General features: G+C 56.7%; 3 protein-coding genes across 3 annotated transcripts; 1 reads left to right on the forward strand and 2 right to left on the reverse strand.

Moving 5' to 3' along the window:
• Positions 1 to 1015: 1015 nt before the first annotated feature.
• Positions 1016 to 10941, forward strand: CATSPER1 (cation channel sperm associated 1). Its single transcript, XM_047878816.1, has 12 exons — positions 1016 to 2423; positions 3402 to 3614; positions 4923 to 5036; positions 5218 to 5368; positions 5923 to 6014; positions 6138 to 6281; positions 6443 to 6506; positions 6705 to 6777; positions 6916 to 6976; positions 8408 to 8483; positions 10550 to 10664; positions 10825 to 10941. Exons 1-12 carry the CDS (start codon positions 1085 to 1087, stop codon positions 10849 to 10851), a joined length of 2469 nt encoding a protein of 822 aa, XP_047734772.1. The 5' UTR covers positions 1016 to 1084; the 3' UTR covers positions 10852 to 10941.
• A 2346-nt stretch (positions 10942 to 13287) lies between these two features.
• CST6 (cystatin E/M) lies at positions 13288 to 14699 on the reverse strand. The gene is made up of 3 exons (XM_047878872.1): positions 14420 to 14699; positions 13813 to 13938; positions 13288 to 13472 (listed from the first exon to the last, which is right to left on the reverse strand). Exons 1-3 carry the CDS (start codon positions 14657 to 14659, stop codon positions 13386 to 13388), a joined length of 453 nt encoding a protein of 150 aa, XP_047734828.1. The 5' UTR covers positions 14660 to 14699; the 3' UTR covers positions 13288 to 13385.
• Positions 14700 to 20558: 5859 nt separating this feature from the next.
• BANF1 (BAF nuclear assembly factor 1) lies at positions 20559 to 22324 on the reverse strand. The gene is made up of 3 exons (XM_047878873.1): positions 22169 to 22324; positions 21325 to 21462; positions 20559 to 21093 (listed from the first exon to the last, which is right to left on the reverse strand). Exons 2-3 carry the CDS (start codon positions 21445 to 21447, stop codon positions 20947 to 20949), a joined length of 270 nt encoding a protein of 89 aa, XP_047734829.1. The 5' UTR covers positions 21448 to 21462; positions 22169 to 22324; the 3' UTR covers positions 20559 to 20946.
• Between the last annotated feature and the right edge of the window lie 186 nt (positions 22325 to 22510).

A 22510-nucleotide genomic window follows, 5' to 3' on the forward strand; every position in this document is an offset into this window, starting at 1 on the left:
GGGGTCTGGGGTCTACGCATAGCCTTTATTTCATGCTTTCATTAGATATAAGTATCAAAGCATATCAAAGCATGGAAAGAGAACACAAAGGATCTTTAGACATAAACCAGACATGCACCTGCTGACTACATGAAGACATTCAGGGAGTGGGTGTAGTTTCAAGGAATGTCAGGGAGTTACAACGGGTTTTGTATCTTAACTGTCCTCTGGGGGGATCAAGGGGCTCTGTATCTCATAATGTTATCACATTTGACAGCCTTGAGACATTGCGGATGTTTCAGTTATTGCCCCATTCACCCTCTAGGACTTACAATACATTCTAGAAATAACTCCACACTCTCCCTCTGCCCCTCTCCCCCACTGGTGTTCTCTCTCTCCCTCTCTAAAAACAAACAAACACCAAAACAAACAAACACCCAAAAATTCCAGGCTTTTAGTCCCAATTGTTGTAAGAACTCATGAAATTTGGCACCTCTTGCTTTCTAGGACAAATATCATGGGGATTCATGCTCTCTGTTCATGGGCTCCCTGGTGTGAAAGTCTGTTTTCACCCTTCTCTGCACCACTGGTTGTCTCCCCACCATTGATGGCTATGGTCTGTTTCACTCTCAAATCATGTCTTCATCCTTCCTAACTTCTTTGATGTGGCCTCTTCTCTACCTTTAGTTGTGAGTTTGTTCTGCCAGGCTTCAGCTTGTTTTCTGGGTGATTTACCCTGATGTGAGTGTTATTTAGTTGTACCTTTATCATGAGGTGAGCCTAGGGACCTCCTATTCTGCCATCTTCCCAGCTGACCCTGCGGAAATAACCCCTTCCCTTTTCTTGACCTCAGTTTCCTCATTTTACAATGAAAAGACTAGACACAATGATCCTTGATTCTGAACTATAATGTTAAGGAGGAGACATTTTGGAATTAGACCTGGGAAGGGGCTTGCTGGTGACATCATAAAGGGAGAATTCCGTGTGAAGACTCGGGCTTTCCTAGAAACCCCAGTGCCACAGCTTAGGTGGGAGGAACAATTCAGGAAGGAGTCTTTTGGCCCACATCTTGAGCTCTCCTCATTCCAGAGGTCCCAGCATAGTCATGGATCAACACTCGTTGGCTAAAACAGCTCAAAATGAGGCAGACACCAATAATTTGGATGTGTTATCTCACCCCAACTCACCAACGCCACAGCACAGACCAGGCCATAGTGGAGTCCACCACCATCGTGGGTCTCATTACCACGGTGGGTCCCACCACTATGGTGAGTCCCACCACTACAGTGGGTCCCACCACCATGGCGGGTCCCACCATCAAGGCATAGTCCACCATCATCATGGGTCCTCCCATCACATGGGGCCCCACCACCATGGTGAGTCCCACCACCACGGTGAGTCCCACCATCACGATGGGTCCTCCCATCACAGTAGGTCCCACCATCAGGACAAGTCCCGCCATCATGGCACATCCCAGCATTATGGCATATCCCACCATCATAGTGGATCTCACCACCTTGGTGAATATCCAGACTCCCATGACAATGCCTCCTCTCACGATTCTGGCAATTCCCACCACCCCCGCCATTCCCACCACCATGGTGAGGCCCACCATCATGGTGGAGCCCACCACTCCACATCCCTTGCCCTGGCTCCTTCTCATGGCACTGTTCATGGTGATTACCACCATGGTAGCAGGAGACATCATGATAGGCCCCGCCACCGTGGTGATTCCTACCACCATGATGGGCAGTCTCACCACCATAGGGGGTCCCACCACCATGGTGGATCTCACCACCATGGCGAAGTTTCCCATCATAGTGGGCTCTATCACCAAGGTGAGCCTTACCACCGTAAGGATTCCAACCCCTATGGTGGCTCTCACCATCACAGTGAGGTCCATCAGCATGGTAAGCATCATCTTGAAGTCCACCACCACAGAGGGCCTCTTCATCATGGAGAGACCTATTCCCACCATTCCTATGCGGGGTCCCACCAGGATCGCATACCTCGCTCCGGCAGACACCACAGTGAGCACCACCACGGCCACCATAGCAAACGCCACCATGGCCACCATGCAGAGCGCCACCATGGTGAGCACCACCACAAGGAGCATCACCATGGCAAGCACCACCATGCTGTACGTCGTCATGATCATCTCCCTGGTGATCACCGCTATGGGGAGCACCATCATGGTAGCTCCCAAGTCTTTGGCCCACACAGGTCTCACAGTGTGGCCAGACCGTCTTTCCATTCTAGCGTAATAGCCCTCCGCCCCAGCATGGCACAAATACAGCACTCAGCCTTCAGCTTGAGACGTTCCCTCAGTGTAGTGTACTCGTGTGCATCCCAGATATCCAACAAAGTCCATCCTCAGGATTCCTCCTCTACAACTTCCTTGGAAACCTGGTCCAAAGAAGATGAGCAATTTCAGAAGCGTAAAAGTGAGTCGCTGCTCCCCGCAGCCCCAACTCCCGCTGCCTGGCCCAGATTTCAGGCCTGACTCGGGCCCTGCACTGACCTTCGGCGGATCATGAGGCATGACTCTAACCTGCACGCATATTCCATTGGCTATCCGCTCACCTGGCTGTCCATCATCCATCTTTTGTTCCTTGAACGATGCACCTCTTGAGGCCACCTGCTACTTGTTCATCCAGTCATTGCCTTGCATATGTACACTCCCTGATTGAACATTTCTTCTTGTGTCGTACGGGTGCCTGGCCTGCCTGGGCCCTGGAAGCACAGAGAAAAAGAATCCTGCCCTCAAGGGGCTCCAAGACTGGGGGTGGTCACTTAGACAACCAATCCTAGACTAGCCCACCATATCAGGGCAGTTACCACTGTGGATTCTATTTGTCCACATTTGCCCCCACTCAACCATGAGCATCTTGACAGAGATTGGGAACCGCTGTCTGAATGAGGGCCTTGAGGGCAGGAGGGACCTTAGCTATTAATTCACAGTCCCCCAAGCTTGGCCTCTAATGGTTCAGTAAACAGAGCAACAGCCTCACAAACAAGCAGAGAGGGGCAGGTGCCTAACTGGATAGCAGTAGGGAAGGCAGCTAAAAGGAGGGGATGTTCCAGCAGGATCTCAGAGGGAGAGGGAGAGTTTACCCAGACGATGGGTTAGGGACGAGCATGGGGTTTTCCGTGCTTAAGTTGCCATGTGGGTAGAGAAAGGCCTGGAGGTGTAGAAGCATGAGCCTGCAAGATGCGCCTGAGTAGACCACAAATCCCAAACAGGCCGGCATCTGCCACGGAAGAGGTCAGGACGGTGGCCGCAGGACCAGCACAGGACTAGTCTACGGGCACTTCAGTGAGTCAATGGTAGGCAAGCAGGCAGGCATGAAGACGAACCCCAAGTCAGTCTGGGAGTATGCCTCCTCCTCCAACACAGACTTGACTTTCTGTCCCCCTTATAGCCGCCAGAACTCAGCGGGCCCACAAGAAGCTGCACACCGTGAATCTCTTCTACAGGCTGTGGGAAAAATTAAGCCACCTCACTCAGCGCCTCCGGGGAATGCTTAGGAACCTGACTGAGTCCTTACCCTTTGAAGCCTTCATCTTCCTCGTCGTCAGCCTCAACACTATCATGCTTGTGGCCCAGACTTTTGCCGAAGTCGAGGTCCGGGGTGGTAAGAGTTGGGGAATCCCCTTTCACATGGAGCCGGCCATAGATCTTGTTCCAGGCCTCCTGTGGGCCTAATCTAGTGTCGGGCGGTTTATGTAACTTAGCTCATTTGATTCTGACCCGTGGGAAGTCGACAGCATTGCCCAGTATTCAAGATGAGCCTCAGAGATTTTGCTGAGGTCAACCAGTCAGCCACAGACAGGCCCGCAAAACTGGAGGACGTGCTGTTCGTGATACAGACACCAGGTGGCGCGCCAACCCTAAACACGCCGCTTTGCGGGACAGCTGGTGGAACCCAGGTCGCCCAGAAGGGCCCGGAGACCCTGGAATGCGGTGGAAGGGTGAGGGTGGAAAACTGGGGAAGGTGGGCCCTAGGACTCCTGGTAGCAAGGTGAAAGAAAGGCCTGCCACAGCACACATTACCTAAAGAGAGAATAAAAGTGGCTGCATTCTTATTCTGTGTGAAATGAATGTAATATTCACAAAAATGCTACGAGACAGACCGGTATCGTCACCGGACCAACGTGGGTCTGCTGCTTGGTGAGTTACAGGCAGACTACACCAGGCTGAGTTAACTCACAAGGTCATCTTTATCTGTAGAAATAAGGACATCAAGGGGAATACTTTCTTTTCTTTTCTTTTTTTTAACATTTATTCCTTTTTTGAGAGACAGAGAGAGAGAGAGAGACAGCGTGAGCGGGGGAAGGACATAGAGAGAGGGAGGCACAGAATCTGAAGCAGGCTCCAGGCTCCGAGCTGAGCCGTCAGCACAGAGCCGGATGCGGGGCTCAAACCCCCCAACCACCGTGAGATCCTGACCTGAGCCACCCAGGAGGCCCCAAGGGAAATACTTTCTAAAGCTGTGATTCCCCTAACAAGGGAAAGCAGACTCCTTTTACTGGGGCTGGGGATGAATATTCAGAGGAGGATTTTAACATTATAATGAGGGTGAGAGGAACTTTCTGGCAACTCTCGGATTCTGTGCCGGCAGTCTTTCTCAAATGTTTCTTTTTTCGGTTCCGGCAGTTCCTTCCTTAGTCTCTAAAAGGTAAGACTGACTGACAGGTAGAAGCTTCTAGAAGTTTCCTGAATTCCGAAGATCAGTCCTGAGTTCAGGGGGGGTCAGGCCAGGGACGGTGTTATCACTGCTTTACAGACAAGAAAACTGAGGCACAGAGCAGTGAAGACACACAGCCATCAGGGCAGAGCCGGGTGCTCCCTGCAGGGCTGTGTGAGATTCCAGAGGGGAGGTGGGGAGAGGGGCTAAGGTTGCTGGGGGGTGGCCCCCAGTGAGCCGCTTGTGTCCGTGCAGAGTGGTACTTCATGGCCTTGGACTCCGTTTTCCTCTGCATCTACGTAGTGGAAGCTGTGCTCAAGATCATTGCTCTAGGCCTCAAGTATTTTTCTGACTCTTGGAACATTCTGGGTGAGTGAGGATGGTGTGTGTGTCTGTGTGTGTGTGTGTGGAGGGAGCCACGGGACTGCTAGAGGAGGCTGAGGACGAAAGCGGACTGGCGGAGGGCGTTGGTGTCGGGAGGACAGGGGGTCTGGGAGCCAGGTGCCTGGGCAGGAGTCAGTGACACCCAGCCCCCCCGCTGTGCCCTCAGACTTCTTCATCATGATCATGGCTATGCTGGACTTCATGCTTTTGCAGTTCAACTCCTTCTCCTTCGTCTACCACCAAAGCGTCTTCCGGATCTTCAAGGTCTTCAAGAGCCTGCGGGCCCTGAGGGCCATCCGGGTCCTGCGGAGGCTCAGGTCAGCTGGGGCCATGGTTGCCCACCCTGGTGTGGGGACTCCGCAGGAGATGGGGACACAGGCCCGGGCAACCAGCGTGTCTCCTGTGACCTGTTTAAGGGATGGGGGATGAAGAGACTACAGGCTCCAGCCCACTTCTTTTTTTTTTTTAATTTTTTTTTTTTCAACGCTTATTTATTTTTTGGGACAGAGAGAGACAGAGCATGAACGGGGGAGGGGCAGAGAGAGAGGGAGACACAGAATCGGAAACAGGCTCCAGGCTCCGAGCCATCAGCCCAGAGCCCGATGCGGGGCTCGAACTCCCGGACCGCGAGATCGTGACCTGAGCTGAAGTCGGACGCTTAACCGACTGCGCCACCCAGGCGCCCCTCCAGCCCACTTCTGATAAGCCTCCTGCCATCTGCTCAGACCAGTCATTTTCCAGAGAGGGCTGGACTGTCCCAAGCCCCGGGCAAAACGGGGACCTCCTGCCCGCCCTTGCAGTCTCCGGCTGCTGGGCACAGATCCCCACCCCTGCTCCTTCGTTCGGCCTCGCTCTCAACTTCTGCCCACAGCTTCTTGACCAGCCTCCAGGAAGTGACTGGGACTCTGGTCCGGTCCTTGCCGTCCGTCACTGCTATCCTTATCCTCATGTTTACCTGCCTCTGTATCCTGTGCTGTGGGGCCTGGGGTGGGAGCCTGAGGTGCTGCGGTGGAAGGGTTTGTAGCGGTGGGGGGGGGGGGGGGGGGGACGGGACCCTGTGAGCCTGGTTTGGCCCTGAACAGCCAGTCCTCTTCTCCGTGGTGCTCCGGGCTCTGTTCCGTCAATCTGACCCCAAGCGCTTTCAGAACATCTTCACCACCGTCTTCACTCTCTTCACCATGCTCACCCTGGACGACTGGTCCCTCATCTACCTGGACAGCCGGGCCCAGGGTGGGACAGGCCCCAGGCTGGGTGCAGGGCAGGGGCTTGGCTGGGAGGGCAGACCCCGAGGGCTCCGTTACCCCGTATGCGAAGTGGGGCTTCTGATGCTGGCAGGGGTGTAGGGAGGGCCGTCAAGGAGCTCACGGCTCGAACGACGCCCTCTCTCCCAGGCGCCTGGTACATCATCCCTATTCTCATGATTTACATCATCATCCAATACTTCATCTTCCTCAAGTAAGGACTCCACCCCTACCTTGCTCCCCAGCTTCACCCCCAATCCCCACCTAACCTGGGGCACCCCTGCCCAGCCTCTCCAGCCATCTCCCCTTGGTTGTGCCACAAGGAACCCGGAGGAGGGTTGCAGGGCCCCTCCTACATACAGCCTCCTCCTTGAGAGTACCCGCCCCCACTACCCACCCCCACCATCCCCAGCCTGGTGATCGCCGTCCTGGTGGATAACTTCCAGATGGCTCTGCTCAAAGGCCTGGAGAAAATAAAGCAGGAGGTACTGAGTGCGGTGGGGCAGGTGGGCCAGTGAGGGAAGCCAGAAGGGGTGGGCACAGAGGCTGGAGGGAAGGGTGGAGGGTGTTCCAGAAAAAGGCAGACAGGGGACTCTGGCAGGACAAAAGCCTTTTCTTCCCAGAGGGCAGCCCGGATCCATGAGAATCTACTGGATGACTCACTGACCGAACTCCGAAAATCAGGTGCTGGCCCTCCTTCCACGGTCAGACACAGAATTCCGGTCTCAGTGGCAGAGTTTGAGAATCTGAGACTCGGGAGAACTTACAGAGCTTAGACCTTTGGTCCAAAGAGCTCTAAGGCGATCCTCTAAAAGCCAATTAAGCGGATAGTCAATTCTTGAAAGCCCCCTTTATGAAATGACTAATTAGCCAGATTATGATTTGCCAAACAGTCATTTCTTCTAATAACTTATAAAGGTTATAGCGGTTGGTTTTACATGGGATGGTTTTGACTGCCTACGCACTTGTCCAGACCCACTCAAAGTGGATTGAGAGTAAAAATTGAAGTTTCCTGTACGTGTTCATTTTTACAAAGCCGATTTCCTGAACGATGGACGTTGAGACAGTTGATTTGCTTCCTGCTTAAAGATCTTCAGAACTTTAGAATCTGAGCTCCAAGAATCCCACTCTTGGGCTCATCAACACTAGAGGACTAAGGATCCCCAGGGGTCACCTGGTCCCTCACCTGCCCCCTCCATCAGGGTTAGACGCTCAGGGCAAAAGTGCTTAAGGAGAAAGAGGAATTAATTGGCTCAAATTACTTAGCAAGTTCAGGGTGTGGGGGTTTTCAGGAATGGCTGGATCCAGGACTCGAATGCTGGTCAGGAGCTCGTCTCCTTCTACCTCTCTGCTCTGTAGTCCTCTGTGTGGTTTTGTGCTTCGGGTGGTTCTTCCCTTGTGTTAGGAAAAGGGCCACCTGCCACTCTAGCCCCAAATCCTTGCAAATTAGCATCCCTAGCATGCCCAGCAGAGAGGTCCTCTTCTTCCAACTGTTCCAACAAGGACCCAGAAATGAGGCTTCTTTTCTTTGATCATCTGACGATTTTGGAGCCAATCACTATAGCCAAAAGAATAGGCTGTTCTGATTGGTCAGGTCTGGGTCACATGTCCTTGGAGGTCGGGGGACAGGGTCAACCCCTGCTGGATGGTGTGGACCCAAAAGGCGCAGGAGTGGTTCCTCAGGAAAACCGGGGGACTTTTTCCAGAAGGAGAGACAAACGAACAAACAAAACTGATACCCACTCTGCGTGGAGAGGCCATCTCTTTGGGGCCATCATGGACAAAAACTCCTTTAGCCCCATTTGATTTTTGTTTTTGAATGTTTATTTTTTGAGAGAAAGAGAGAGAGAGCGCGCGCGAGTGAGGGGAGGGGAAGAGAGAAAGGGAGACACAGAATCCGAAGCAGGCTCCAGGCTCTGAGCTGTCGGCACAGAGCCCGACACAGGGCCTGAACTCACTAACCGTGAGATCATGACCAAGTTAGACGCTTAACCGACTGAGCCACCCAGGCGCCCCATCCTTTAGCCCCATTTGAACATCTCTGTGACACACAAGGTTCCTTCTACCTCCTCTCGATCCAGGCATCTCTTGGACGTTCCCCTTTTTTACATCCAGAGCCTGAAGAGGTGGTGAGTGAACATACCAAACAGAAGCAGCTCATTGAGAAGAAATTTGGGACCATGACTGAGAAGTAAGGAGGCGCAAAGGGAGGGGCGGCCATGGTCTGGCAGGGAAAGGGACATCGCCCACCTCTCTGGAAGGGGGGGTGGAGCGCCAAGGCTCAGGTAGAGCCCACGGGTGGAGGTGGAGACCACAAGTGACCTCTGCTCACCCCAGAGCCATCTTGTGTCGCCAAGAGAATCCCACGAGCGGTGCCTAGAGGGCCATGAGAGCTCCTCGAGGCTGAGGACAAGCGCAGGGCATCGGAGAGGTCCCAGAGAAACAGCGATCCTGCTCATCTGTTTACTCAAGGAGCATCCCTGACCCTTGCTCTGGGTCAGGCCCTGCGAGGGTTCCAGGGACCCAAAGATGACACGGACGAGGCCCGCCCACGACAACCCTATTGCTAAGGACCTGTGCTGGGCCATGGAGAGCAGTGGTCGGTTAGGTGGAGGGATGAGAAGGATAGGTCGAGGAGCGGCTTGGGAGAAGGCCTGGGAGGCAGATGGTCAACACCCCATTCTCGTCGAATCAATTAGCCAATTGGTCCAGGACGGCTGGGGACTTGTGGCTGTGCTCCTGGCTGGGGGACCTCGGCACAGACTCCCGCTTCCTGGCTCCCCAGAGAACCTTCTCTCCGAAAGCTGGGCCCCCCTCTACCTCAGCCAGTCTGGCTCTAAGCCAGCCGACAGGGCAGCCTGACTCCTGGAAGCCTCCAGCCTCTCCTCACCCACCATCAGAGCTCAAGCCCCAACAGGCCCTCTGTGATCAAGCCTTTGCCAGCCTCCCTCGTTGCCTCATGGCCACTCCCATGCTGGCACATCTAGGCCTTTGCCCACACTGTCCTCTCTAACTGGAGTGTCCTCTGGCTGCCAGTGCCAGGCTCAAGTGACCAAGATTTGGGAGAGCTGAGTTCCAATCCGGCTCGCTTCACCTCCCGGCCCTCCCGGCCCCTCCCCCCACGTTCCAGCAACTTGGCCCCTGGCACAGCGGACCCTTGGCACCTCTGTAACACTCTCCTTGGGGGTTTCTTGGCCTCCAGACTCTTCCCCACTGGTCCACCTCCACTACGAGTGCTCTCTGTTTGTGTTTGTGTTGTTGTCGTTCATTTGTTTTCCTCTTTCCTTTCTTAGTGGTCTGTGTTAAAAGTAGTTTGGGCTTTTCCTTCATCGTCAGCATTTAAGACGCTACAAGACGCTTGCCTCCTTTAGGCATCCACTCTCTACAGCCTCCTTCCCTGAGGCCTGCCCTGGCCCCCAGCGTAACCCCGTTCTTCTGGAGTAGGGGACCAGGAACCTTGCCGAAGCCTGGCAAACCCTCACGTGTCTTTCAAACTCAGCTCCATGGCACTTCCTCTGGAAGCCTTTTCTGATCCCCGGTACTGGATGGGGTTTTCCTCCTCGGGCACCCTCAGCACTCTGTGTTTGCACTTATCCCGAGTGGAAGCACTCAGTTTGCTTTCCTGGCTCTGCTACAGGCTGAGCTGCTTAAGGGCGAGGAGGGTTTCTTGTTCATTTCTGTGTCCTCAGAGCACCTGGCAGTGTGCATTTATTTCAGTGTCATTTGGTGGATGGATTTATAAAACAGGCAGGTGATGAGGGGGTTGATGGGTGGGTAGTCGGCTGGATGCATGGTTGGGGAGGGGGGTTGTGAGGTGGATGACTGACTGCACAACACGGCGAAGGGGTGGGTGGCTGGGTCCAGGGACGAGCAGGTAGATGGGGGCGCGGGTGAGCAACTACAAGGTTGGGGTGGTCGGATGAGTGAGTGGATGGCTGGGTAGGTGGGGGCATGAATGGGCCGATGGGTGAGTGGGTGCCTAGAGAGGTATGGGGTAGTTGGAGGGGCAAGCAGACGGGTGGGTGGAGGGAGGGAGGGATAATCGGGAGGGTTAGCGTCCTCCGTGGCACAGGCACGCGCGGGGCTTTTTACTCGTGGAAGAGAAGCACCACGAAAGGCCACGCTCAGAAGAGCCGTGAGGGCGGGCTGGTGGGTGTCAAGCACGAGGAGCTGGAGTGGGGGGAGGGCTCTGGCAGCCCAAAGGGCCCTGCCAGACAGGTCAACTCAGCCTCTCCTCTGCCCCCCTCCCGCCCCCAGGCAGCGAGAGCTCCTGTTCCGCTTCCTGCAACTGGTGGCCGGGGTGGAACATCATCAGCAGAAATTCCGCTCCCAGGCATCCGTCCTGGACGAGATTGTGGACACAGCGTTTGAGGTGAACAGGGCAGGACCAGAGGAGAGGGGCCGGCATGGGAGGACCCCTGAAGGCAAGGCATGGGAGGCTCGCCCCCAGACGTGCCCCTAAGGGTCACAGGGGCAGGTGAGAGGACAGAGGCCAGTACTGGCTCAGTCAGCCTCCCATCCTACCCCTGCAGACTGGAGAAGAGGACTTCAGGAAGTGACCCCTCGATGGAGAGAGACATGGGATGAAAGCCTTCGGCCTCTGGCAAGCTGCCCACCAGGGTGGGCCAGGACAAGTTCCTACATCTGCTGGAGTGGTTGTCGGGCCCACAGGGCTGGGCCCTAACAGAGTTTTAAAACCCCAAGTGGCTCTGTGTCCTCCCTGGGTAAGCCAAGGCACAGGGCAGGGGAACTGTGTGCACTGGCGGGTGTGCATGTGTGTGTGTGAGTGTTGTGTGTGACAGGCGCTGTTCATGGTCCCCTCCGGCCCCCCACCCCCACCCCCAGGGCCTGTATCCTGGCTTGGGCCCACAGTGCATTAGCAGCAGCCAGAGAGGTGACTCAGAAAGGGGGCCGGGCTCGGTGCTGGAGGGGTGAGTGGGCAGTCACCTTGCTTCGGGGAGGAAGGTCCATCTGGCCCCAGAGTTGGGAGAAAAAGAACCAGCTGGACCAGCCCCTGGTTGTGAGGGCCTGGGGGATCAGTAGGTTCCAGGGGCTCAGAGTCCAGGAAGCCGGGCCTACCGAGACCTTCAGAATCCAGTACAAGAGTGCCGACCTGATGGCGATAACATGCACTCAGAGGTCAGAGGTCATTGCCATACCCTGCCCTGCCTGGGGTCACATTAAAGAACCCAAGTGAGGGGAAGCTGGGTGGTGGCTGTTCAAGTCCTCCTGGCCTCAGGCTATTGGTAGGAGTGCAGGTGGGGGTGGGTGGGAACACAATGTATGTGTATATGTGAGTGTGAGTGTGTGTGTGTGTGTGTGTGTGTGTATTGAGGGGATAGATGAGCCTCTGTTGGAGGAAAACAGAGAATGAGACTAATGGCCGCCCCCACCCCCAACCCTGCCTGGTCTAGGGCTTAGATGAGTCCCCTTACTTTCAGCCTGAACCTGGGCAAAATGCCCAGAGCCCGTCCCCATGGTCTTGTTGGAGGTAAGGCTCTGACCCAGGTCCCCAAGGGCCTGGGCCCGGTGCCGGAGACCTAGCGCTGAGTCAGGCTCGAGCCCAGCCTTGGCACTTCACAACCGGAGTGGGGCGTTGCACCGTCTACGGCAGCCACCTCGTCCCTGGTAGAGAGAGGCCAGGGCACAGTACGGGCTGGAGGGGGTCAAGTGCAGGATGGTTTTGCCAGTCTCCCTCCCCCTCCACCACCTCTAGGCTGGGCCAGACAGAGGTGAAGACTCCAGGCCCTCGGGCAGAAGCAGAGCCTCACTCCCTGGCCCGGCCCGGGGTACCGCCTGGCCCGAGGCCCGGGAATAGACTGTGCAGACGAGATGCCATCTGGGATCCGGGCACTGATTCCGGGGGTGGAGAGGCCACCTGGCAGATATCCGCAGGCCTCGCCTCACCCACCACCTCACACATTCATTGAGTAAGCATTTCCTGCCACTTCCCCTGCCCAGTGTCAGAGGCTCCTGCTAGGTGGCCCACGGGAGCCCTTCCAAGCAGAGGCCGACCTCCACACTCCATGGCCCTGGGCTGTCTGAGCTGTCTCGTCTGACAGGCTCAAGCAGGGCTGAGGTTTTCCGTTGCACCCCTAGTTCCCATCAAACTCAGCCCCTTCGCTCCTCAGTGTTCCAGGTGGAAGTTACCTCTATTTTCCGCCTCCCCATCCCTACCCCTACATAGCCTCTGGGAGCAGAGGGCAGGGCCTGGCACCGGGGGCTGCTCCTCATTCGGTCCTAGCACTGGGCAGGGGACTGGAGGCAGGCACGATGGGGGCGGTGAGGGACAGAAGACCGGGGCAGGGGCATTCCCCAGGTCCACAGCCACCAAAGTTCAGCCCGCCAGGGCCTGCTGGGGCCCACACCTAGTGCTCCCAAGGGATCTAGTTACTGCTCGTCCTGTTCCAGGCGTGTGCGTGTGTGCGTGTGTGCGTGTGTGTGTGTGTGTGTGTGTGTGTGTCTGAGGCACAGCTCCCGGTGGGGGATGTGGGTCTCTGGGGTTATGTGTTTGGAGGTCTGTATACATGTCCAGGCTGCTTGGGGTAGAGGGTGTTACTTCTGTGTGCACCTGTGTTTCTGGAGCATCCAAGTGTGAATTGTGGTGTGTGTGTGTGTGTGTGTGTGCGTGTGTATACAGTGAGGACGAATGGTAGCCACATATGCAGTTGTGCATAAAATGTTGCAGTTCCATTTGCTTTAAACGACATCAAATTGCCTCTGTCCCCTCATCCCTCCTGTGGGCAGATGTGACCTCGGTCCCCTTGGGGCTTCCTGTCTGTCCCCTTCCAGGAGTCTTGCCTGGGGCAAAGCACTGGGGAGTCCCTCTGGCGTATAGCCCACAGTGTATACTTGAAAGCCACTGTCCCTGCCCTCAAGGTCTCATGGCCTGTGGGGACTCTGCCATCTCTGGCCCACGTGCGGGGATGGGATGGTCACAGGCTGGGAACTCTGAGTCCTGGGCGGCGGGGAGTGAAGCACTCAGGAGAGTCCAATGTGAGAAGCCGGCAGCACTTTATTGTGACAGATACATCCATGGATGTGTGCCTTCCGCGCTGCACCTGCTCCTTCCGGTTCCCGTGCCTGAAGGGGTCTAGGTTATGGTCACACAGTTATGCTTTAGAAGTTGGGAGGAATTCTGCCAGGGGACCACCAGGATCTCGAAGTCACAGCGCAGTTTCTGCGGGGAGAGAAGGAGAGGTGGGTGGGGCCCCAGGCCTGACTCCTGGCAACTGCCATCCTCAGCCTGCGACGCTGTGCTCTGGGGTTCGAGAGCAGCGGTCACTGGCCCAAAGGGACAATGACTCAGATGGCCGGGACCAGATCCCAGATCTTGCTAGCCCGCTCCTGTGAGGGAGAAGCCCCAGTCTCCTCCTCTGTGTACCCCACCCTGGCCTGGTGAGTGAGTCATCCAGGTGACAGGGACAGGTTCAGCCAGACATCAGCCTGGCCAACCAGACCAGTTCGGGCCGGACAATCGAGGGCCTTGCGTGCTGGGCAGTGGGGTGCGGGGCTGTTACCTCCTCCTGCACGCCTGTGGCCAGGGGGCAGGTAGTGACATCTACGCCATCTCCGGTGGCCACGTTCTTCCGGCAGGCTGTGCTCCCCATCTCCAGGGTCAGGTAGTACTTGATGCCGGCCACCAGCTGGGGAGGGAGGGCAGGAGCGGGTGAGGGGCACCGGAAAACTACCCCAGACCCAGACCTCTCCCCTCTCTCCACATTCGGCATGCTGGGCTGGGCCTCGGGATTCAGACCCTGGATGGGGAAGTTCTGGTGGCGACCCCTGGGGAGAGGGGCGGAGGCCCGGGCCACACAGGAAGCTGAGACCCAGGTGTGCACATGTCCTGAAGCCCACCGCCCCATCTCCCTCACTCCCCTCTCCCCAGTCCGCCCCTCAGGGCGGGGGGCTACCGTGAGGCTAGTGAGACAGGGCTGGATCCCGTCCACCGAAAGCTGGATAGGTCGTTCATAATGAATTCTTGGCATGAATCCGATTTAAAAAATACATCGTATGAAAATGTTCCGATTACTCTCGTGGCACCCCCTCAACCTGGCCACCGGCTGAAAGCCCTGCTGGCCTGGTGGGAGGCTGCCTCTCGCCCCTGACCCGCCCGCCCGTCCACACCTGACTCTGGGCCTTGAGGATCCTGGTGTCGCGGAAGTAGTAGAGGCTGTTGCTGCCCATGTTGTAGCTGGCCACGGCCGCCTGCGCTGCCTTCTGCACCTGCGGGTCACTGAGTGACAGGTTCTGGCGTTCTCCGACTCTGCGTTCCGCCGGGCGGGCACGGGCGTCACCGGGCAGCGCCAGGAGGCAGAGCGCGAGCAGGCCCAGGCCCAGAGCCCGCGAGAGGCTCGGGGGCGCCATGGCCACGGTCGGTCGTCAGTGTCAGGCCCTCAGGGGCGCGCCGTTTTTATAGGCTAGCGGCCCCGCCCGCCCCGCCCACCCCGCGGCAGAGGCAGAGCCGGGGAGGGATGGGAGCCTGGGCGATCTGAGAGGCCGCCGTCCTCGCGCCAAAGGGGGCAGTCCGTGGCCCCAGCATACCTGTGTCCCCCGCGATGCTGCCCTGCCCTCCAGGGACACACCCAGTTCGAGAAAGGACCGTGACAGTCCCCGACAAGTGCCACCATTCAAACAGTTTCATGGAAAGCTCAGCCGGCATGAAATACCGACAACCATTGGCGAGGTCTTACTATTGCCACCGTTTGCTACCTGTGTTACCTGGAAGGAATGCCTTAATCGCTCAGTTCCTCAGTTTCCCTCTCTGTAAAATGGGTTGCTGTGAGAACTCAACAGGCAAAGTGCTTGGAGAAGCCCTGGTCCTATGAATATGACAGGAAAGGAGACCAGTGCACTGAGCTGGGCACCGTTTGACCCTCCCGGCCAGCATGAAATGGGAATTGGTAATGTTTCCACCTTACGCAGCGAGCCACAGGACGCAGAGGGGAGAACTGATTTGCCCCAGGATGTCAGCTAGTAAATAGTAAGTGATGATGCTGGCTTTTGAGCCCAGGCAGTCGAACTCAAATCTCAGACCACCATGAGCCCAAAAGATGAAGACGGGCCAGAAAGAGGGGTGTGTGTCGTACCAGCTCTGCCCTTTACTGACTGGTGACTTGGACAAGTCCCATGGCCTCCCAAGGCCTCTGTGTCATCATCGAGGATAGGTGACCACTCTTACCTGCTAAGGTTACACTGGCATTAACACCCGGGACTGGGCCACCCATAGGTAAAACTGTGCGTGCTGGAGGTAGCAGCCAAATAGGGCACTAGGAGTTTTTTTTTTAGAAAAATCTGGTAATCAATGAACAGCACTGAAGCAGCTAACACGGCAAAAGTCTGAATCTTGGTGGACTTCCTTATTTGTGTTTTAGAGGTCAGTGTAGCTTGTACTTTTAATCACGAGTTGTGGGGGGTAGGGGTGCATTTTGCTCTGGGGCACGAAGATCTTGTTAGTGCTTAGGGCCTCCAGGGATCTCGCTTGGGGCTTGTAAGGGGTAGTGGGTTATAGTACCTGACAAACCGTTGGGGGCTATTTCGATGGTGAATATTACGAGCAGGTACAATTCCCGGTCGGTCGCAGAATCCCAGGGCCAGGAAGGGCCGTGATGTCCTCCCAGGGAGACCCAGACCAGCTGCTCCCCACCCCCTCAGCCCAGCTGTGAAAACCAATCTGGGATTCCAAGGAACAGTCACACAGTCACAGGGTAGGCTCAGGTGTCTGCCTTAAAGGGACAGATGCCCGTTTGTGGGAGAGCCGGCTCACTTGTGGCTTAATGAGGCAGAAACCCAACCTGAGAGAACCTGGGAGGGGGTGGAGTAAGAGGCTCAGGGCAGAGGAGGGAGAGGCAGCCCCAGGGGGCCAGGAGCCTCCCCAGGCTCTCCCGGTCCCGCTCTGCCATTACTTGGAGCTCAGCCATGGCCACACTTACCTCCAACAGCTCCTTGGAAAACTAGCCAAGGCCTCGTCTCTGACCCACCAAGGGCCGGTGGGTCCCTAGCTCGCTGGCCCCTACCCTCCCCCCCACTCCTTTGCACCGGTGCGAATGAGTGCCACAGGTTGCACCACAACCTAACAGTCTCCGAAGATCTTTCACCCACTGGTCTATCCCAAGCACTCTTAGGTAGTAAGCATCGAGCTTGTTTTTCAGATGAAGAAAGTGAATCAGAGAGCTCAGGTCATTTGCCTAGGGTCACACAGCTAGAAGCGGTGTCTTGGTGGGAAAAGAGGGATGGGGAAGGCTAAGTAACAATTGCTGGGCTTCTGGTGTGTGCCGGGCCTTGCACCGGGGCCTCGACACACTCTCATCCTCATAACTGCTCTGCGGAAGCCGTTTTACTAGGGAGAAATGGGGGAGGTCAAAGGAAAAGTGTCAGGGGTGGAGCCCGGTGCGTGCCAGCGTCCTGGTGCGTGAGTCCTGGACGTGAGTCCCACGTCTCCACGGGGATATGAGGTCTGCTGTGTAGGCGGAGGCTCCCTGGAGGCAGGGGGACCCCAAAAGGATTTTCCCAGGGCTGGGTCTCATCTGGAGAAGAGCCCTCGGCCTGGGCTCCATCCTGTCGGGACCACTCTGGCTTCCAGAAGGAGGCATGGGCCAGGTGTGAGCTCAGGGTTGGCCCTCCCTACCGGCCACAGGGCACAGTCTTCATTTTTGCTGTGGCCCAGGGATCCCAATCCAGGTTGCCCGTGGCACCACCCTCTTGCCTCTGGCCGATGGGTCTTGCTGACCAGGGTGGGCTCTCGACATCTTCACCCTGGGATCGGCCTACTCGGGCCCTCGGTGCTGCCCCCAGAACCCTCTTCCCTGGACTTCCAGTTGGGCCACGGATATTCCCTCCCCCAGGGCTTCGCTCCCCTTGCCCTAAGCACATCTGGGAAAAGAGACGTTAAGGCAAAGAAAGCTGAGATCCAGGAAGCTCCCATCGGTGGAGGAGTGCCCCAGAGTGCCCGGGGCTTCAGGTTCATTAGCTGGTTGAACCTTTACCAACCTATACCAGGTGACAGAGGAGAGAAGTCAGGCTCAGAACAGTGAGCAGCTGGCCCCAGGTCACACGGCAAGTCGAGGAGGCCCTGATTCAGAGGCGGGTCTGGCTGGCTCCTTCAGGCTGTCAGCAGTCGAGGCCACGAGTGACAGTAGAAAGAGCCTTGGGTCCCTGAGGGGGTGTGGGCAACGGGGAAGGGGGTTGATAGGCAAGAATGTATCCTCTGAGCCTTTCACACCGTCTGGGCTGCCACTGGGCCAGAGTGGGGAGGCATGTCTCAGGCTGGGGTTCATCCCGTAGCCTCCCATTTCCCTCCGGGGACAGCAGGACCCCTTCCGGACTCCAGAGCGTGGAAGTTGGGTTCACCCCAAGCTCTGGCCACATCTGAGTACTCATAACTAGAGTGGCCGAGCGGGTCAAGCTCTGGCTGGGTACCGCAGGGGAGGGAGGAACAGGGGGCAGTATCTGCTGACTCCCGTGCCCACCCATGCCCCCTGGCCGGGCACATCCTGTTGAGCAGTTTGGGTTGACATTTAGATAACCTCCTACCCGTCCCCACTCGGGTCTGCTTTCTCCAACATTACAGGCCTTGGTCCCTACGTCCTGCAGGCTAAGTTGGGGCTGGATCTCCGAAGCCACCCTGTCACAAAGTACATTCTAGATGCCTTCTGTCTCCTGCTGCTCTAGGACTGAACCAGGAACTTGTGTGGGATGCACTAAGGGACCCAGATAAAGGGTTTCGACCTTTAACGTGTCACAGACGCTGCCTGAGCCCCAAGTGAGAGGTGAGATAGCAGGTCCCAGCCGCTTCAGAGACAAAGACTGTGGGTGAGGCAGGGAAGGGCCCACGAGACTGTGGGTGAGGAGGAAGCAGAGCGGGCAGTGCGGCCCACGAGCTTCTGCTGGGCGGGCCCCCTTGCCAGAACCATGAGAGGCAAGACCTGCCAACCGGCATGGGCAGGAGCCATTGGAAGGGTGTTGTGGGGGAGGAGGGAGTCTCCACTGCCTCCCGAGCGTCAGCAGCCATCTGGCAGCGTCAGGATTGAGGTAGGGGGAGGGCATGGCCCTGCCGAGCCCCTGCCTGAGCACCCCAGGCCCGTGTGGCAGTGTCACACCGCAAAGGGTTGAGGCTGAGGGGACTCTGAGGTGACCCTGGACCCATCCAGGAAAACATCTGAAACTTAGCCTGAAACTCCACGGACGGCCTGAATTACCACCGCGGTCTGGGAGTCAGGCTGGCATCCTCCCAGAAAGTGGTCTGTAACACAAGCTGGGCCCTGCTCTGGCCACCTGGTGCCCTTCCAGGAGGGCTGCTCACTTTCCAGACCCAGCCCCGCACTCACCCCTTACCCCGACCAATAACCACCCTGTTTTCCAAGTAATCACATACTTGCTCTATCCCTGGGGCCTTACTTCTGGTTTCCTTTTTATCCTTCCACTGTTCTGAGATGTAGCTTATACCGGAAAAGCACACAGTGCGTATGTGTTAACAAATTAGTGAATGCCTGTATTGCCACCCCCGCCCCCAAGCCCCCCGCTCCTCACACCTCCTTCCCCCCAAGGGAACTACTCCGCTTCTGCTATTGACTTTTACGATAAGCATTTCCTCGTCTTTTTTCTAGAGTCTTACCACCTATACAGGGATCCCTGAGCAGGGATCCACTTAACTTTACGTGAACGGCATCACGGCATTTGACATTTGGGGCGCTCGGTTCACCTGTCATTTGTTCACGTTCACTGGTACCGACAGCCGTTACGGTTGGTCCAGTTGGGGGTTGTTATAAATAAAGCTGCGGTGAACACGCATCCGTGAACGCGCATTCAGGTACGGATATGCGAGAGTCCTTGGCAGTGGCCCCGGGAGCAGACGTGCAGGGTCACAGGATGGGTCTTATCTTTAGTTTTACTAGAAAACGCCCAACTGTTTCCCCAAGGGCTCATACCAATTTACACTCCCACCAGCTGGATGGAAACTGTTGCTTCACTCCCTCATCAGCACTTAGTATTGTTTGACTTTGGAATTTTTGCCAGGGAGTGGACAACGGCATCTCATTTGCGTTTCCGACTCCTGTGATCGAGCACCTTTTCCTAAGCTTATCCGCCATTTGGGGTATTCCTTTCATGGCTGCCATTCAAGTCTTTTACTCTTTTTCTGTCTTGTCTGCTTCGTCTTCATCATAGTCAAGTTCTCTGCATGCAGCCCTGTTGTGTATGTGTGTGGCCCGTATCCTTTCCCACCCTGGGGTAGCACTGCCCCTCTCTTTGGTACTTCAGACAAAGTTGCTATTAGCGGAGTTGAGTTTCTCAACTTTTCCTTCATTTTTCCCTTCCCCGGGATCACGAGAACCTTCACATAGTATCCCAATTTTTTGCATTTAATACCTGTCACGCTCCCTTCACCAGACTGTAAGTCCTGCGGGGAGAAGTCTGCAAGCAAGGAGTTCCTCATTAGTGGTCCGGGGAAAGAAACAAAGCCAAGCAGGGCTGGGTGCCACACAGCTAGCGTTATACCTGCTCCTTACAACCACCTCATTTGCCAAGTGGGAAAACAGAGGCTTGGAGAGGCCAAGTGACGTGACCAGGGAACAAAGGGCCCTCAGGTACGTGGGTTTTGAGCTACATTTTGAGGGCCAATCTGGCACCTTCCGAGCAGGAAGTCCATGGTCAAATTACTTAGTCTCTCTGAGCCTCTGGTTTCCTCACCTACAAAAGAAAAAACAATGACCTCTTACCAGGGGAGAAAAATATGTTTGCAAAGATCTTAGCTGCGGGCCTGGTTAACACTGAGCGTTCAACAAAGACCAGGACAAAAATATACCCAACAAAAGTATAACTCACTCAAGCCCGCGTAGTTGTGATGTCCATGTTCTGGCTCCCTAACCTCCCTAAGAGAGCCAGAGGCCTGGCCACTCCTCCCAAAGGCCAGGAAAGCACCCGATGATTGGCAGGTGAACTCTTACCTACATCTGATTCACCCTCTTCCCGGTACCCTGGACTCCCACTGACTTTTCCACCAGGTGCTGCCTAGCCCAGATGTTGACTCGGATGACATCTGGAACATCACAGCCCACCCAGATCCCAGGGAGATATCAGCCCACACTCCCTGCCAGGTTACTAAGGGACACGCCAAAGCACCTGGCTGAGGCCTACGTGGCTAGGGTGGCTACCCTCCCGGGTAGGAAGGAAGCCGCCAGTTTCGATCTGCGCTGATAAGGAGTGTCGCAGACCTGGTCAGTCTGTGGGGAAGTCCCAGCCCACCTGCTTTTCAACGCACAACGCCCAGTCAGGAAGGCCACTGACTTTATTGATTTAAAAAACTTTACAAGGACAGTGACTGTTTTGCCAAAAAAGAGCCAAATAGCATAAAACAGACCAGAGGTGGGGGTGGGAGTGGGGGTCAGGGAAGGGCCTGGAATCCACTCGGAGAAGCTGGTAATTGTTGACATGAAACTGGCAGGGGAAGGCGAAGGGAAATGCATGCAAGGGCGAGAATTTCAAAAAGTTGAAATGGCGAGTGGAGAGAACTCCCAAAAGACCTTGGAGTACATCAGAGGTGGAGCACGACGACAGCAATCTCTTCCTTTGTAGAGGACAGGGGAGGAGTCCCCACGCGGCTGCAAACTCTGGAGACTCCATGCTGGGGCCAGGGGCTGGGGGCTCCCCGGAGAGCCTCACAAGAAGGCGTCGCACCACTCCCGAAGGCACCCGAAGCAGTCCCGGGACTGCTTGGCATTGGCACCGCACGTGTCCTTCAGCCATTCCCGGAAGAGATCTTCGTCTTTCTTTAGCACCAGGAACTGGCCAAGGACCACGTAGGCCTGCACAACGGGCAAAGTAAAGGGCATGCTGCTCAGTGCTCGAAGGCCACTACTGCGGCTTCAAAGCACGCGAGGCTGGCAGGTCCGACAGGCTCTGGCTACCCCTTCAGACCACACACCGCTGTCCACCCCCAACAGTTACTCTCGCTTTCCTCACCCCTAACTGCCAGGAAACATGGTAGTCTGCCCTACCCACGCCCCCCCCCCCAGATGCATGCAGTCACCCCGCACCTTGTCAAAGCCCCTTTCCTCCAGCTTCTTGCCCAAGACTTCACCAATCCCGGCCAGGCTCCCCACTGGCTTTTCCCCCATGGGCTCTGCCACGAAGTCTCGGTGCTTTTGGGAGGTTGTCATCTTGATCAGCTTAATCTAGGAATCCCAAGAAAAGGGAGTTAGGGCTGAAAACCGGGAACTCCCAAGGGCCCAGGGGCCCTGTTCTAGTAAGAGAACGCGAAACCAGCCATTGCGGCGGCTAACCCGATCCTCCTCCTTTCACGGAGGAGAGAACGGGGGTCCAAGAAGAGTGTTTTCCCCGCCAGGCAAAAGAACCTTTCCCTGCGGGATCTGGGTTTTAGCGCTGCCCAGGAGGAAAAAAAACTCTCCTGCCCTCACAGGTGGCGCACTCGGGGCAGCGGGAGGATTCCCAGAGTCGGTGGCCGGGGCCCTCCCTGAGCTGTCACTCCCTGTGTGACCTTGGCTGGGCTAAGAAGGCACTGACCCCGCCAGGAGCGGCTCCCCTGGGCCGAAAAGCAAACCAAGGGTCGCTCGGCCCCCACTCGCCCGCGCACGCCGCTCACAGAGCGAACGCGCTGGCCGGAGCGCGCGCACCCGCTCCTCCCGCGCGGCGGGGTCCACGCACGCGCTCCCGCCCCGCCCTCCGGCCCCGCCCCACGCGCGCCGCCCCGCCCCCTCCACGCGCCGCCGCGCCCCGCCCCGCCCTCTCCCCGCCCGGCGGCCGAGCCCTCTCCGAGGGCGCATCCTCTAGGCCGCTCCAGCGCTCGGGCTCCTCTCCACCCCTCCTCCCCGCGCCTCCTCCCGCCTCCGGCTCCGGCCCTGCTCCGCAGCTAGCGCTCACCGGCAGCTCCCGCTCCCGTAACGGCTCCTCCCGCCACCCGGCTGCTCCGAGCGATACCTCAACCCACTAGAACTTTCTTCCACTTCCGCTTCCGGGTCGCCTCAAGAGCCGCCTGTGAAAAAAAATTCCGAATTGGGCACTTCTAGCCGCCTCGAGCCATAGAGATGAGGCGCTCTCGACCTCAGTGGCGCCTTTTAGTAGGCTTGGCTTTCGGGTTGCCTCTCGGGAAGCCCGGCTGCCTTCTGTGGTCTCGCTTCTCGGGCAGGATGTCCGGTCTCAGGAAGCTGGGGCGTCGGAGAAAACTCCATTCCCCGCTGCCCGCATCGGGAACTTAAAAACTTA

This window comes from Prionailurus viverrinus, chromosome D1 (assembly GCF_022837055.1).
Source record: "Prionailurus viverrinus isolate Anna chromosome D1, UM_Priviv_1.0, whole genome shotgun sequence".
In the NCBI taxonomy this organism is placed as follows: Eukaryota; Metazoa; Chordata; class Mammalia; order Carnivora; family Felidae; genus Prionailurus; species Prionailurus viverrinus.

Excerpts from the sequence above, each read along its gene's own strand:
- BANF1 (XM_047878873.1), bottom strand. The coding sequence starts at position 21,447 with ATGACAACCTCCCAAAAGCACCGAGACTTCGTGGCAGAGCCCATGGGG. Across the intron at positions 21,094-21,324 it reads AGGAAAGGGGCTTTGACAAG|GCCTACGTGGTCCTTGGCCA; the intron begins GTGCGGGGTGAC and ends CCCGTTGTGCAG.
- CATSPER1 (XM_047878816.1), top strand. The coding sequence starts at position 1,085 with ATGGATCAACACTCGTTGGCTAAAACAGCTCAAAATGAGGCAGACACC. Across the intron at positions 6,015-6,137 it reads CCTCATGTTTACCTGCCTCT|TCCTCTTCTCCGTGGTGCTC; the intron begins GTATCCTGTGCT and ends CTGAACAGCCAG. Across the intron at positions 6,778-6,915 it reads TGGAGAAAATAAAGCAGGAG|AGGGCAGCCCGGATCCATGA; the intron begins GTACTGAGTGCG and ends TTTTCTTCCCAG.
- CST6 (XM_047878872.1), bottom strand. The coding sequence starts at position 14,659 with ATGGCGCCCCCGAGCCTCTCGCGGGCTCTGGGCCTGGGCCTGCTCGCG. Across the intron at positions 13,939-14,419 it reads TCCTCAAGGCCCAGAGTCAG|CTGGTGGCCGGCATCAAGTA; the intron begins GTGTGGACGGGC and ends CTCCCTCCCCAG. Across the intron at positions 13,473-13,812 it reads CCACAGGCGTGCAGGAGGAG|AAACTGCGCTGTGACTTCGA; the intron begins GTAACAGCCCCG and ends CTCTCCCCGCAG.